The sequence below is a fragment of the Crocuta crocuta genome, unplaced genomic scaffold (assembly GCF_008692635.1).
Source record: "Crocuta crocuta isolate KB4526 unplaced genomic scaffold, BGI_CrCroc_1.0 scaffold87, whole genome shotgun sequence".
Classification (NCBI taxonomy): Eukaryota; Metazoa; Chordata; class Mammalia; order Carnivora; family Hyaenidae; genus Crocuta; species Crocuta crocuta.
In genome coordinates, this window is record NW_027532166.1 from 4913869 (window position 1) to 4929038 (window position 15170).

At 35.6% G+C, this 15170-nt stretch overlaps 1 protein-coding gene across 2 annotated transcripts in view; it reads left to right on the forward strand.

Annotated features, from left to right (window-relative positions):
* RABL3 (RAB, member of RAS oncogene family like 3) overlaps positions 1 to 15170 on the forward strand; it is a 39483-nt gene that overhangs the window by 17655 nt on the left and 6658 nt on the right. Inside the window, exons 3-6 of one of the 2 annotated variants that reach the window (XM_077776688.1) lie at positions 328 to 457; positions 4149 to 4263; positions 7272 to 7422; positions 12315 to 12386. In XM_077776688.1, the coding sequence (XP_077632814.1) occupies positions 328 to 457; positions 4149 to 4263; positions 7272 to 7422; positions 12315 to 12386 (468 nt within the window). The remainder of the gene's footprint in view (positions 1 to 327; positions 458 to 4148; positions 4264 to 7271; positions 7423 to 12314; positions 12387 to 15170) is intronic. The other variant, XM_077776689.1, reaches the window with a different exon arrangement.

Below are 15170 nucleotides of genomic sequence, written 5' to 3' on the forward strand. Positions count from 1 at the left end.
GGATATAGTCAAGATTGGGATTTGGTCAGATGAATACAGTGTGAGAGAGGGGCAAAGGAGTGAATGAAGTGATGATTTATGGCATTTACATTTAGGAAGAGAGGATTTGGAAGTGGAGGAGGAGCTGTAAATGGTATTAGGATTATCATATGAGAAAGTATTAGAGGGAGGACACTTGAAAGACAGGAGGTGATCAGAGAGAGGTGGTATGAGAATGATATGAAAGAGTCATGCTAATATGGAATGCCCAGCACTTTAAACTGGAATGAGGATGCTTCCAGTGTTCTTAGTGGTTATAATAATTATTTTGATGGATTGATTTGTTAGGTTCATGACTACAAAGAAGGAACCCCAGAAGAGAAGACCTACTATATAGAATTATGGGATGTTGGAGGCTCTGTGGGCAGTGCCAGCAGTGTGAAAAGCACAAGAGCAGTGTTCTACAACTCTGTAAATGGTAAAAGCATTTTAAAATTTCTACTATATATTAACACTCTAGGAGTACAGATAATCAGATATAGAATATGCTATGGTATGCTAGACACGTTTTAAGAAAGATAATGTATTCATAACTCTTTAAATCTTCATATCACATTTTATTTTTTTCTTAATGTTTATTTTTGAGAGAGAGAGAGAGAGATACCTGGAGTAGACTTCCAGATGGAGGTGTATAATTGAGGACATAATTGGAACCACAAAGTACCTACTATGTCAAGGGACTAAACCACTGAGAGTTATAATTTACCTATAGAGTCTTTTCTTTAATCTTCTGTCCCTTTTTTAGTTCATTTTTTAAAAAGCCTTTTTTTTTTACTGTGAAATACAATCTCAATTTGTTTTTGTTTTTTTTTTTANAGCCACCCAGGCGCCCCAATCTCAATTTGTTTTTGATTGATGTACAAGATTTGGCATCTCACCCTTTTCCTTCTGGTAGATGCTTAGCTTTTAATTGTGCCGCATATATATTATGCTTAAATCACATTCAATATTAGGTAAACATTGTAATTATTTAGTACCATCTTCATTTCTTATATTCCTCTTTCAATATCATATCACAAGGTGTTGTGGATACTACTACAAGAAGTAGAGAAGGTACTTGCCATTGGATACATACTATAAAATACAGGATGAGTTGTTAGTTCAGATGGGTTAGTTCAGACCCGTGTCCCATTTAGCTCAGAATTCTATCTGAAAGTATCACAATCTATTTGAAAAACAAAACATTCATAAATGAAACAAAACAGTTGTAAGATGGTGACACTAATATATGACATTGTAATGCAAGAAAATACATGATAATGGCATATATTAATAGAATGTATATAAATGAGAAAAACTGTAAGGGAAGATTGGAATAGTGTTTGGTGACTTCTTGGAGAACAGAAGAGAAAGAAATGAAGCCTGGCTTGGATCTAGAATCAAGTGATAAACTTGGATTATATCAGTCAAATGACTTGACACAGTTGCTACCAATCTGATCTGGCAAAGAGAAGTTTGGATATACAACACTTTTGCCATTTAGAGCTTTATGAGAAAGAGTTAAAATCAAAATTATAAATAAACAATAAAGACCATTTAAATCCTAGAAATTTTATGGAGTTCTGAGTTGTGAACTGATTAAGTGATGAAGTCCATCTAAATTCATATTTATTTATATTTTTATACCTACTATTCATTAGTGATTTGTCTTTTCCTCGAATATTATTGAAATAATTGCATATGTCCTATGTTAATTTTACAGATAAGACTGAGATGTTTTCCTGTTTCTTAAAGTTTAAAAAGAAATCCCTGTTAAGAAAGGCCAATTTTGATGTTTTTTCACCTTAGCTCTGGAACATTTCTCTTGGTAGAAGCACTGAAGTGTCTTTACTCCATCTACCATCCTTGGTTTCTTAAGAAACAGAGCAGAAGGATCACTCCATTCAAATGCACAGTCTTTATTCTTATCAGTAACTTTCTTCCCTCAAACCCTACCTTCCTCCCACTGTGATGAACTAGGCTGACAGTCCCTAAAGGAAACCTTGTAAAGTGCCTGTACCCCTTTGGAAGGTGAGAACATGTTCTGACCAGTTGTCACACTGACTTCTTTCCTTCGGGCCCCATGGTGGCTCTTCTAGCCCATTGTCTACAAAGGAAGAAGTCTCAGCTCATTGGAAAATAAGGAAAAAGAGTGCTCAAATGCCCTTAAAAGCTCCAGAGCCTTAAAGAGAGAGCCTTAAAAAATAAACTCCTCCATATCCAGCTAATAGCTCATCTAGGCCTCTGTAATCCTTGCATCTCCCAACCAAGAGTCTCACCCATAATTTTTTGATATTTATATCTGGGAAGTAAGAGAAGAAGGAGAAAATATCTACCGCTCCTTTGACTTAATTTTGCTTTCCTCAGTCTTTTGCTGTTAGATTACCTGAGTTCAAATTCTGCCTAGTTCACTTACCATGTGATTTAGGGCAATCACATGCTCAACCTCTCTGAGCTTTAGTTTCCACACGTATAAAATGAAGATGATAATTCTTACCTCATAAGGAATGTTCTGAAAGTCAAAATTAGAGAACACATATAAGGCACAATGTGTAGCCCATAAGTGCTAAAGAGATATTAGCTATATTCTTTAATGGTAGCTCTTTATTCTTTTTAAAAATCTGTCCTATATCATGCGTCCTAAATGCCTAATAGAACCCTTTATTGAAGGAGGTAGAGTGAGTACAATTGAAGATGGGGCAAGTCTCAGATCTATATTTCTCTATTTGTTCCAAATGCCAGGAGGATACAGATTTATCTGGGCTAGCTAGAACAAGACAACTATAACTTGCACAAGCACCTTATTTGGACAAACGTCTCTAAAAACCAGAGGAGCCAAATAATTCTAACTTTCTGCCCTTCTTTTTCAAATTGACATATCTCACATCTTGAAGGCAAAGGAATCATCATTTTCACATCATCTCTTCTTGGTAGATTCTAGGTAACATAGGAAATGGTTGAGGATTTGAAACTCTGTAGTCTTCTGACCACATGATACTCTAACTCTAATAGGCATTAAAGCTTTTCCTCTTTTGTTTACCTGCTTTGCATTTTTGTCTGTTATACCTGAATCCGTTTTGTTGTGTTTCTTTACCTGATTTCCATTTTTGTCTGTTATACCTGAATCTATTTCATTGTATTTCTGAGCCTCATTACATTTTATTATTTTTCTGAGTCTCTCAAAAACCCATCTATTTTCTACTGTTCATACTTTTTGACTGGCTTTTCCTATCTTTTAGCAACATAGTTCTTTTGCTCTATTAACTAAATCTCTTATAGGTATCAAGCTTTCCTAGCTAGTCATTAATTCAAAAAACTAAAAGGTTAGGCTTTTGAGTTAATTAGGCTCAGGTGATTTACATTTTGCCAGCTGTAAAATAGCAATTATAGCAAATGAAATCAATATATTTTTAATAAATTTTTATTAATATTTTATTGAGTATAAGTAGTAGTGTATGTATGATATCTATGACAGTACTATGCACAGTGATGACATAATTAACTTTTGTAAGAATATAATTTCTTAAATACTTGAAGTGGTTTTGATTCCTTTTATTGATGAGGTAGTTCTTTTTTTATTTGTTTTTAAAAAAACTTTTTTAACATTTATTGATTATTGAGAGACAGAGAGAGACGAGCATGAGCCGGGGAGGGGCAGAGAGAAAGGGAGACAGAATCCAAAGCAGGCTCCAGGCTCTGAGCTGTCAGCACTGAGTCTGACATGGGGCTCAAACTCACAAACTGTGAGATCATGACCTGAGCTTCAGTTGGATGCTTAACTGACTGAACCACCCAGGTGACCCTGATGAGGTGGTTCTACAATTAGGACTAGGCAGAGGAGGCACTCATTAAGTATTGAATAAAGAAAAACAGAAAGATATTCTAAAAGTTCAATGACATTTTGCCAGCCCTTATACAATTAAAAAGAGTTATATAACTGACAAAGAAAATTTTGTAATTAATGATTTGTAGGAATTTGTAGAGGAAATTTTATGTTAATTGTTTCTGAGTTTGTTAATCATGCTAGAATGCTAGGTTTTTTCAGCAACCTTGTATTTACTTAGCCTCACTTTGCCAGTTGTGAAGAGAAATTGTTGCAGTATTGACATTATTTTCTTTGGTTATTTTAGGTATTATTTTAGTACATGACTTAACAAATAAGAAGTCATCCCAAAACTTGTATCGTTGGTCATTGGAAGCTCTCAACAGGGATTTGGTGCCAACTGGAGTGTTGGTAACAAATGGGTAAGCCCAGATTACTTCACTTTTAGTGTGAAATGTTACAGCAATCACAGGAATATACCGAACACAATAACACTTTGTAAGATGTTTGATCTGAATTTTTTTTCTCCCCATGTAAAGATTGTCTTTTCATTCTCTTACCAGTTGTCTTTCAAGCATTAGTTTTTCATCTTGATGCCGTCTGATTTCTCAACATTTTCCTTTATGTATTGTGCTTTGGCTATCAAATCTAACAACTCTCTGCCTAATCTCAGATCATACAGGTTTTCTGCTGTTTCTTTTAGCAACTTTATTGTTGAAAGTTTACCTTTAGATCTGTGATCTGGTTTGAGTGAGATATGAGGTGTGGGGTTTTGATTGAGGTTGACTTTTGTATATGAATGTCCGTTGTTCCAACACCATTGGTTAAAAAGATTATCCTTTCTCCATTGAATTGCTTTTACTCTTTTGCCAAAAATCAGTTGGCCATATTTATATGGTTCTATTTCAAGACTCTCTGATTCTGTACAGTTGGTCTGTGTGTTTGTCCCTTCACTCCTAAAACACTCTTCGTTATTGTAGCATTATAGTAAGTCTTCAAATTAGACAGTGTGGTTCCTTCCTTTTCAGAATTGGTTAGCTATTTTAGTTCATTTGCTTTTCCATATAAATTTGAAACCAGTCTTCTATATTGACAGAAATTCATCTTGGATTTTGATTGAATTGCATTAAATCTGTAAATCAAATTGGAAAGAATTTTTGTTGCGTGTTCCAATCCATGAACACAGTATGTTTATCCATTTATTTTTCAAAGCAAATTCTAGACATTGTATATCATCTATATATACTTCTGTGTATAATTTTAAATGATAAGGACATTTTTAATATAACCAAAATATAATTGTCACACTTAAAATTTAACAATAATTCCTTACTATTAAATGTTATTTTAATTTCCCAAATGTCTCATAAATGTTGGTTTGCTCAAAATAATATCTAGATAAGATCTATTCATTGTATTTAGTTTGTTAAGTGCCTTTTAATCTTACATTCCCGTTCCTCTCCCCACCCCCTTTTTTTTCTTTTGCTCTCTGGCAGTTTGTGAAAGATGGCTTGCTTGTCCTATAGAGTTTCTTGTATTCTGGATTTTGCTGACTGTATCCCTATAGTGTCTATTTACCTTGTTTCTCTAAATCCTAAATGTTCTCTAAAATGATAGTTAAATATAAAAAGATAGTCTAAAAGATGCAGGGTTTTTGTTTTTTGTTTTTGCCCAAGTGGTGGTATACCTGACTGTCTCTTTGTAATGTTGACTTGTTACCAGCCCTATTCATCCGTGATAAAATTCCCCATCAGTTTTTTATCTAATGTTTTTTTTAAAATAGGGATTTCAAGATCAAATTTCAAACTGGATATAAGATTCATTGAAAAAGTGAATAAAAAGGAAAGCTAAAAAGAGAAACAATAGAATAAATTAAATGTGTATGGCACCATATATCTGTTATGTTACATATATAATACATGTGTATGTTGATGCACAACATATCTATTATGTGCAATGTATATGTTATATCTACAATACATATATTTGTTCATGTATAAGAGATTATACAAGACTACAAGTGACAGATATAGATGTCTATCATAGATGATGGCTGATAAAATATCTGTTTGTTTTGCTTGTTCACAAACAAAAATTTGTATGTGAACCAGTTAGTATTGGAAATATTTCTAAAGGAGGACACTCTCAAAATTTTATTCTCTAATAAAGCAGATTTTCACTTCATTCCTATATCAATGTTGACGCTGGTAAGAAGAATCAAAGGCCTGGAACTCAAGCTATTATTGGCTTGATGCAATAAATACAGTATTTTTAAGGAATGGTGGGTTACATAGTTCAAAACACTTGTGTTCCAAGGCTAGGCAGTAACTGAGACTCTATAAGATTATTGCAAAGGGCGAAAAGATGTGGTAATTTTGCACTCACACACTTACACACCCCCAGTATGGATTATTTAAAGAGAAAAAAAGATAATGTCAAAGGAAGAAGAAAAGCTAGGCTCACCTGGGTTGTATTGATTATATTGTGCAGTATTGATTTGCTGTCATAAGGTGTTTGCAGTCAGATTTTGCTGACTACTGTTAATTGAGCTTATAACATGTCAGGAATCCAAATCTGTTTTATTTCTCATATGTGAATAGAATTTGAATTAGTTGAACAACGTTGGCTCCATATTCCTTTCAGTAATAGAAGGAACACCACTCTGTCCTTTGGGTAAAAATAGGAAAAAAAAAAAAAAAAAAAGAGGCTGTTATAGCTAGTGACCCAAGACCACTAACCATAAGTGATGCATAATGTCTCTCCCATGGCTCTTGTGTCAGCACAAACAACTATTTGGCACTTAATCTTTCCTTTTAATATTCATTTTGCATTTTAGCTGCTTCTCTTCCATTTGTTGAATCCATCTTTTCCCAGGCAATAGCATCATCTATGGTCAGTTTTTCTGGCCTTCAGCATCCTTGTTTCTTAATTTCCTGAAATGATCTATTTTCCTTTACTATTCATAGACAAAAATATGTATGGTAGGTATAGAGCTTATGCATAGCCAGAAGCTTGTCATTTTCCCCTCTGGCAAAAGGTTTGAGTGCCGTGCTAGATTCTTGTGTTTTTGCTCCATTGAAGTTTGAATCTGCTCTGTGCATCTAGCTAGAATTCCTGAGCTGTTAGCCTGAGAGGACAGAGCTTTGGGAGAGGTCAAGTTAACCTATCTTCATATACCTGGTGCGCATTCAGTTATTCAAGTAGTCCATAAAGATTGATGAAAATGAAATTTGAGTAGTTAGATGAATAGTTGGAACTCTAATAGATGGTGAGGATGGGAAGAAATCAGGAGAAAAGTAGGTTTATAGGTGGTAGGTAAGCAAAAGTCAGTGAGTCTCAGTAAAATAGTATAGGCTACTTACATTTAAACGTTATACATCTACATCAGAAAGGTAAATTCTATTCACCTCTTCATTATTATTTATTATAGGGATTATGACCGGGAACAGTTTGCTGATAACCAAATCCCACTGTTGGTAATAGGAACTAAACTGGATCAGATTCATGAAACCAAGCGCCATGAAGTTTTAACTAGGACTGCTTTCCTAGCTGAGGATTTCAATGCAGAAGAAATTAATTTGGTATGTATTTTTCACTCATGCATATTTGTGTTATCATTAGGTAATGCCAAAACTGAAGACGTAAGTCATATAGTCTCATGAAAGAAGCTCTATACTTAAAATCAGGCATTTGGGTTCTGGTCCAATATGTAGTGAAGATTGGAATCAACATAGACTGTCAGATAGGAAACAGTCAATTCAACCTTCTTATATGCTGATCTGTGGGAATGTTCAAACTTTGTTCTATGAAAAATGTAAATCCTGGGCTTTTTCTTGAAAAGATCTTTTTAAGATCACACCAAAATCAAAATAAATTAAGGTAACAAGGGTCACTGATATCTTGATTGTTCTTGCTTTAGAAAAGCCTCTCAGCTGCATAGGGGCACATGTCCCCCAATGTTCATAGCAGCACTTTCAAAATAGCCAAAACATGGAAAGAGCTTAAATGTCCATCAACTGACGAATGGATAAAGATGTGGTTTATATATACAATGGAATACTACATGGCAATGAGAAAGAATGCAATCTGGCCATTTGTAGTGATGTGGATGGATCTGGAGAGTATTATGCTAAGTGAAATAAGTCAGGCAGAGAAAGACAGATAACCATATGTATTCACTCATATGCGGAACTGGAGAAACTTAACAGAACATTATGGGGGGGGAGGGGGAAGTTACAGACAGGGAGGGAGCCAAACCATAAGAGACTCTTAAAAACTGAGAACAAACTGATGGTGGATGGGGGTGGGGGAGAGGGAAAAGTGGGTAATGGGCATTGAGGAGGGCATTTGTTAGGATGAGCAATGGGTGTTATATGGAAACCAATTTGACAATAAATTATATTTTAAAAAAAAGGAAAAGCCTCTCAGCTTCTTAAACTACAGAATTTAAGTTAAAGAGCAAAGAAATTAATAAATGAGAAAACTACAAACTGTGTAAACTAGGAGTGCTTTGTGAGCAGTAGTTAATACAAATTTGTATGCATACAGAGCACTGAGTTTCTTCCTGAGAAAATTTGAACTGGATGCTAAAAAGGTTTAGAGAAGTTTTCACATAAGCCAGGTAGTGTTGCCCAGAGAAGGATCCTGGGCAGCAACTTTAGTCATGGTTTATATGTCATTGTTCACAAGTAGGATTTCTGCAACAAATTCTGTGCATTGGCAATTCCAGACATATAGTGCTAGTGGTACTTTAATAATACTAATGACTAGGGCACCTAAGTGGCTCAGTTGGTTAAGCGTCTGACTTCAGATCAGGTCATAATCTCGCAATTCAGGAGGTCAAGCCCCACATTGGGCTCTGTGCTGATAGCTCAGAGCCTGGAGCCTGCTTTGGATGCTGTCTCCCTCTCTCTCTGCCCCTCCCCCACTCACTTTCTGTCTGTCTCTCTCAAAAATAAACATTAAAATTTTTTAAATTCTACTAATGACTGTCATTTACTGAGCACTTATTATATACTACACACTATTTAGTATTTTATGTGCCTTATCTCACATTTGTCTTCACATGAATACTGTAAGGTAGGTATAGTAAGTAACTCCATTTTAAGCTGAGGATAGAGCCAGAGAGAGGTAACTAGGCCATGATTATACATAGAGATCAAACCAGGCACCCTGACTCCAGAGCCAGTGGTCTACAATTAAGCCTATTTTCCACTTAATATTCTCCAACTAATATTTAGAATCTTGGAACTGAAAGAACTCTTAGAAATCCTCTAGATCACTAGTTATCCAAACCTGACTACATATTTATATTATCAATGTAGCTGTGAAAAAATCTGAATAAGTGCCCCACTGCTGGAGCTTTTTATTCATAATGTCTGACAGGAGGACCAGAGCTCTGTAATTTTAGCTAATGACTCGGGTCATTCTGATGCCCTTAACTCCGTGAATCCACAGTTATGAACACTGGTTGGTTCAAACAATCTCTACTCCATAATTGAATCCACTTCTGCCTGTCATTCTGTTGTTTTTTTACATTCTGCTTTGCAGTGGGGGTGCCTTATTTTTCTCCCCTGCCACCATGGCATATTCACTGTCAGTGTCGTCCCTAGTTGCACTAGACCATGATTTTTCAGAAGATTCCTGTTACAGAGTATATATAATGTCCTTGTTGAAGAAGTGTTGAAGTTACTTTGTTCCAACATTGTTTCCAGTGGAAAATTTGCCTTTGAATATATTTAATTTGTTCCAGTAATTACTTTCCACATATTTTGGAATGTATCTGTTTGTCGTGCCTGGGTTTCTGTGACAGTCACCCAAATATGTATTTTTCCTATTTTACTTGCAAAGGCAGCACCATCTTTTAATTGTTAACAAGCTGTAAAGGTACTCAAATGGTGGTACTTGGGCACACATGATCTCCACAGAGTTCACATACAGCATATTTTTGGCCGGTTATCAATGTACAACTTCAAGAATACAGAAGAAACAGCAAGAAGGTTTTCAGGATGCAGGGAAGAAAAAGTGAGGAGGAAAATTCGATAAGAGTTTCAAAAAGAGAAAGCAGTCAGAAAGACTCAGCAAGTAGATATAAAGCCTCAAGTAAAAATGTAATGGAACAATATTAGTGCTCGCATCTCGGGTTACTGTATGAATTCACTTAAAACTATTTTTAAAAGTAAAAATCAACATAAATGTATGTATCAACGATGGAATCAAAGTTACCATCTTGTGACTGAAAAAAGCAAACTGGCTTACATTATAAAAAGAAAGATGATTACTTATTTTTTAAAATCCTGTTAGGCTTATTGTGTGTAGGGCAGATTTTTCTCTGTTCTCTGTTTACTTCAAAGTGATTATATTGAAGCATCTTCCCTAGTTAATATTCCTTTCTCAAGCTTTGACAAGCTATTTTAAAGCTATTAATCTTCCATCTTTGCCCTCAGCCGTGATCAATGACGGATGGCTCTTTCAACTCTAAAATCCACATCCTAAAATCACAGGGTTTCTCTAGCCTGGTCAACAATAAAACCATGAGCCTTGGAATTCAGTCTCGGGAGGTTCTGCTTGTTTGCTGTTTGCTTTAGTTTTTGTATTTAGCACTACAGATCTATTTGGAATCATCTGAAGATTTTTGACACTGATAACTATGTAATCAATATCCATTTTGTAAAACATGTCTAACATAAGTCCACCTAAGGTTTGTCTCTTATGTGCCCCAACTGCTATATAAATGTGTTCATACGTTATTTCAGGTACAGCAGTTTCCACAATGATGTTTCCATCTATTTACTCCATACATGGAATTAACTTTTATTATGTTAGGTGCTTTTGTACCTGAAAGTTCAATCTGATAGCATTTTCTTAGAATGAAGAGAGAAGAGAATTAATATTTCAGTATCTGCTATGTATGTGCCAAACATGCATTATCTTATATAACTTTCACAAAAATCCTGTGAGGTAAGTATTGTTATGTTATCCTCATTTCACAAATTACTAAGCTCAAGTTTAAAGGCTTAGTAACCTAACCAATGTCACACAATCCAGAGATGTTGGGACAGATACTCAGATTCAAAACTTGCTGGCTAATTTACTGATTTTTCTAGTACTTTCTGATTTTTTTAAAAGTTTGTTGTAGTCCCTTTTTTTGTGTGGTTTTGGAAAATGTGTTATAGTTTCCGGACAAAATTAAAAATGTGAGCCTTGAAGTGTTATATATGGGTAAAAGAGGTGATTATTACACAATTTGCTGCAAAGGAATCATGTGAGCTTAGAGATTACATACAAAACAAAATAAATGCAACAGTGATTTCAGTAATTGCCCAAGGGACATAGACCACCTACAACTGAAAGACAAATACCATCTTTGTAAAGGAGCCTATGTGATACCCTCATAGTTTGGACTTAGGTGGCTTTTGAGGTAAAAATCAAAGTGCTCTGTCTCTTAAGGTGGCAAGTTAATGATGACAAGCAAAGGCAACTTAACACTGGAATTCCAGGAAAAGAATAATAAACCTTTCGAGATCTTTACTGATTATTGTAATTTACTAGTTACTTCATTGTAATGTTCCAAATTGTTTTGTCTTTCCTGGCCACATTTCCTCCCCTATTTTTCAAAATCCTATTTAATAGTAATAGATTGTTACTTAGTAATAAACCTACTGTTTATTATTATCAAAAAATATATTTATTGTTTATTATTATCTTGATGGCCTACCTAGAGATGTGATACTTTGCATTCAATGAGTGAGCAATCCCTGGCAACTGTTTTGTTTGTTCTTTGGTCTTCTAACTCCTTATTTTCATGATTCCTGCTTTTCGTATGAACTGCATACTACTTAATTAGATGATGCTGTTGAGTACCTTGTACTAAAAAGTGAAGTCTTAAGATTTTATTGGCTCTATTTCTGCTTTTAGGGTAAATGTAGGTAGGTCACATGATTAGTGTCTTGATTTTCTTATTAGGAAGATTAGCAATCCTCTTTTCCTTTATGAATTATTTGATGATGAATGCATTGGTTCAGTGTGCTCTATCATAGCATAAATGACCAAAAGCACCCTTATCTTCCTTTAGCACTTTCCTCCTTGCTTTGTGCATCGTCATTTGAAAATTACTTGAGGGGCACCTGGGTGGGTCAGTCAGTCAGGCATCTGTCTTCGGCTGAAGTCAGTATCTCCCAGTTCTTGAGTTCGAGCCTCACGTCGGGCTCTGTGCTAACGGCTCAGAGCCTGGAGCCTGCTTCGGATTCTGTGTCTCCCTCTCTCTCTCTGCCCCTCCCCTGCTTGTGCTCTATCTCTCTCTCAAAAATAAATAAACATCAAAATTTTTTTAAAAAAGAAAATTACTTGAATGTTTTATGAGAGTATTATGCCTGACGTGTCACTATAGAAAAGTGCGACAGGAACAGGAATGACTGACAAGAAGCTTATGTTTCCTAACTTTTCATTGTGGATCTTATGTTTTATCCTCTAGGACTGCACAAATCCCCGGTACCTAGCTGCAGGGTCTTCCAATGCCGTCAAGCTCAGTAGGTTTTTTGATAAGGTAATGGCTTCAATTAAGTTATTTTTAAACTTAATTTATATATTATGAGAGTTTAAAGGTTTTGTAGAATGCTTTGTCCTTTTATTCCTTCATCCTGAACTTCATAGCCTGAACACTTGTTTCGATCTCTCTTATCTGTTGGTATAATTGCTCAAGGCCTGCTGACGTATTTATTTTATCACCAGTGTTCTCTAAGCAAAGGATGAAAGCTACTGGATTTAAATGAGTTATTTTAAAAGAAACCTAATTTCCCTTCTTAAAGCAAATTATGTTTTCCTGTTTTCCATCTCTTCTCATATTTATTCACATGCTCTCACCCCCCACAAAAGACACTGAACCCAGGAGATTCTGCTTAAAGCCCTGCGTTCTTTTTGCTCTCCCAGCTCTTGTTATTCTCCGCATAAATGTTATTATTACTTTTAGGATTATGTCATCTTTTTGATTCCCTGATTTTCCCTATCAGAAACCTTTGCATTCCAAATATTGACTCTTGCTAGCATCATCTTATTGTCCTGAACTGGAATAAAAATGTAGAATGACTCAGCATATTGATAATTTAGAGCACTGTTTGTCTTTCCTTCACAAGGCCATGGGGTTGCATTGCACGTAGTATTGACCAAGTTTAAGTCGTTTGCCTAATGTTGACATTGCATAGTAAAGTAAAAGAGAATGTATTTCTGTATGTATTATTGAAAAAGATTGATTCTTGTATTACATTTCCTTTTAAGGGGACAAGAATAACATTTCTCTCCTCATAGCTCTTCTTTGTGAATCATGTGTCTTTTACCTATTTAGGGATCTAATATTTGGCCCATTTGTCCATTATGTCATAACAAGATAAGCCCCACACCCCTCCCCATTTAATATGAGACCACTGGGAAATGTTTGCTTTGTTGCAGAACTCCCCAACTGGAGTGTGGCAAATACAGTATCCATGGGCCGAGATAGTGACGCCCTCAGTTGAAGCAGCCAGAGCCCTCCAGGCTAACTGATAAGCAGCCTCTTTCATTTCACCCAGTGTGCTGTACAAATAGCATTTTCTAAATGTGCCATAACATGAAAAATGTTGGGAAGCAGTGCAAGGAACTGGATTTTCCTTTCATATTATTTTCAAGCTTCAAACATAAGAACTTCCATTTAGTTTAAATCCATGGCCTCCATCTGATACACTGTTCTGCTCCCTGAGAGCAACAACTTACAGATCTTTGTCTGACACAGAAAGATCCCACAATATATTGCTTAATTTGTTAATAATTTATTAATTTGAAAATTTATGAAAGGGGGTCCCTGGGTGACTCAGTCGGTTGAGTGTCTGGCTTCAGCTCAGGTCATGATTGCACGGTTCATGAGTTCAAGCCCCATGTCAGGCTCTGTGCTGACAGGTCAGAGCCTGGAGCCTGCTTTGGATCCTGTGTCTCTCTCTCTCTGTCTACTCCTCACCTGCTCTCTCTCTCTCTCTCAAAAATAAACATTAAAAACAATTTTTTTAATTTTTTAAAAATTGATGAAGGGGATAGAAAGGTACAAACTTTTAAGTTATGAATAAGTCACAAGGATGAAAAGAACAGCATAAAGAATACAGTCAGTAATATTATAATAGTTTTGTATGGTGACAGATGGTAACTATACTTATTGTAGTAAGCATTTTGTAATATATATATTTGTCAGATCACTATGTTGTACATCTGAAACGACTATATCAACCATCAGCGTTTTCCTGACCTGCTGTGGAGGGAAAGAAAGTCAGCCCCTTCTTGAGTTTTATGGAATCAAGTATTTTGAGATATATGCTAATCACAAACCAGGTTTTCTACCCCTGCGGCCAGTGAATGCAACCTTACACTGGGTCTCTTGTGGCTAAAAGTAACCCATAGCCTCAAAAGTAGAAAAAATCCAGATGATTTGGCTGTCAAGCTAGTGAGATCAAGGTGGCACAGCCCTGGAAGGAGACGCCATGCTCTTATTCAGGGGAATTCTTAGCTTCATAATTCTGGATTCCAGTGCAGAGTTAATCTGCACCTAATCTGTATTCTTTTCCAATTGGCTTTTCTTAATCACAACAGCTCTCTCTAAAAGAAAAGCATACTACCTTTGCAAACAGTGCAGTTTCTCAAGTGTTAGAACAGAATTCATTATTTTTAAAAATTATTTTCTATCATCTGAAACATGGTGCTCTTAAACTTACTATATTAGGGCATGTATTTTGAGAGGTTTTTTTTCAATAGTAGTGATAGATTTGTGCAGATACAGCCACTGCATTACCTCATTTCTCCTGCTGACCAAATACAGTTCTGAAGCTACTGAATTAAGGGTGCAGTTTAAGTGCGTAGAAAGAAGCTAATTGAATGCCTTTGATGTTGTATCATCTGTCTGCATTGAGGACCTACCAAATTTATCACTGTTTACTCAAAGGATGTGGCAGTTCACTACATTACACAGACTCGTCTGTAAGGAATAGCTATACTGTTGTAATAAAAGTGCTCTGCTTTTATCTTACGGGTTCTGTTTTGTATCTTTGAGCTGACTGCTAGGAAACTTTGAGCCAGATTTGTTTCTGTACACTGGGAGCTGCATGGGTTATTATCGCATTCTCGGATGATTTAGCCATTTTTGTTTATTCACTTAATTTTTAATCTATTATTAATGCTTTTGGTAATGAGGCAAGCTTTTATGGAAATACGCCCACAATCCTGATAATATTAGCACTAGATTTAACTTATTTAACTAGATGTCCATAGCTGTTGAAAAGACTTAATTTGGATATATGCCTTTTAGTCCCATTAG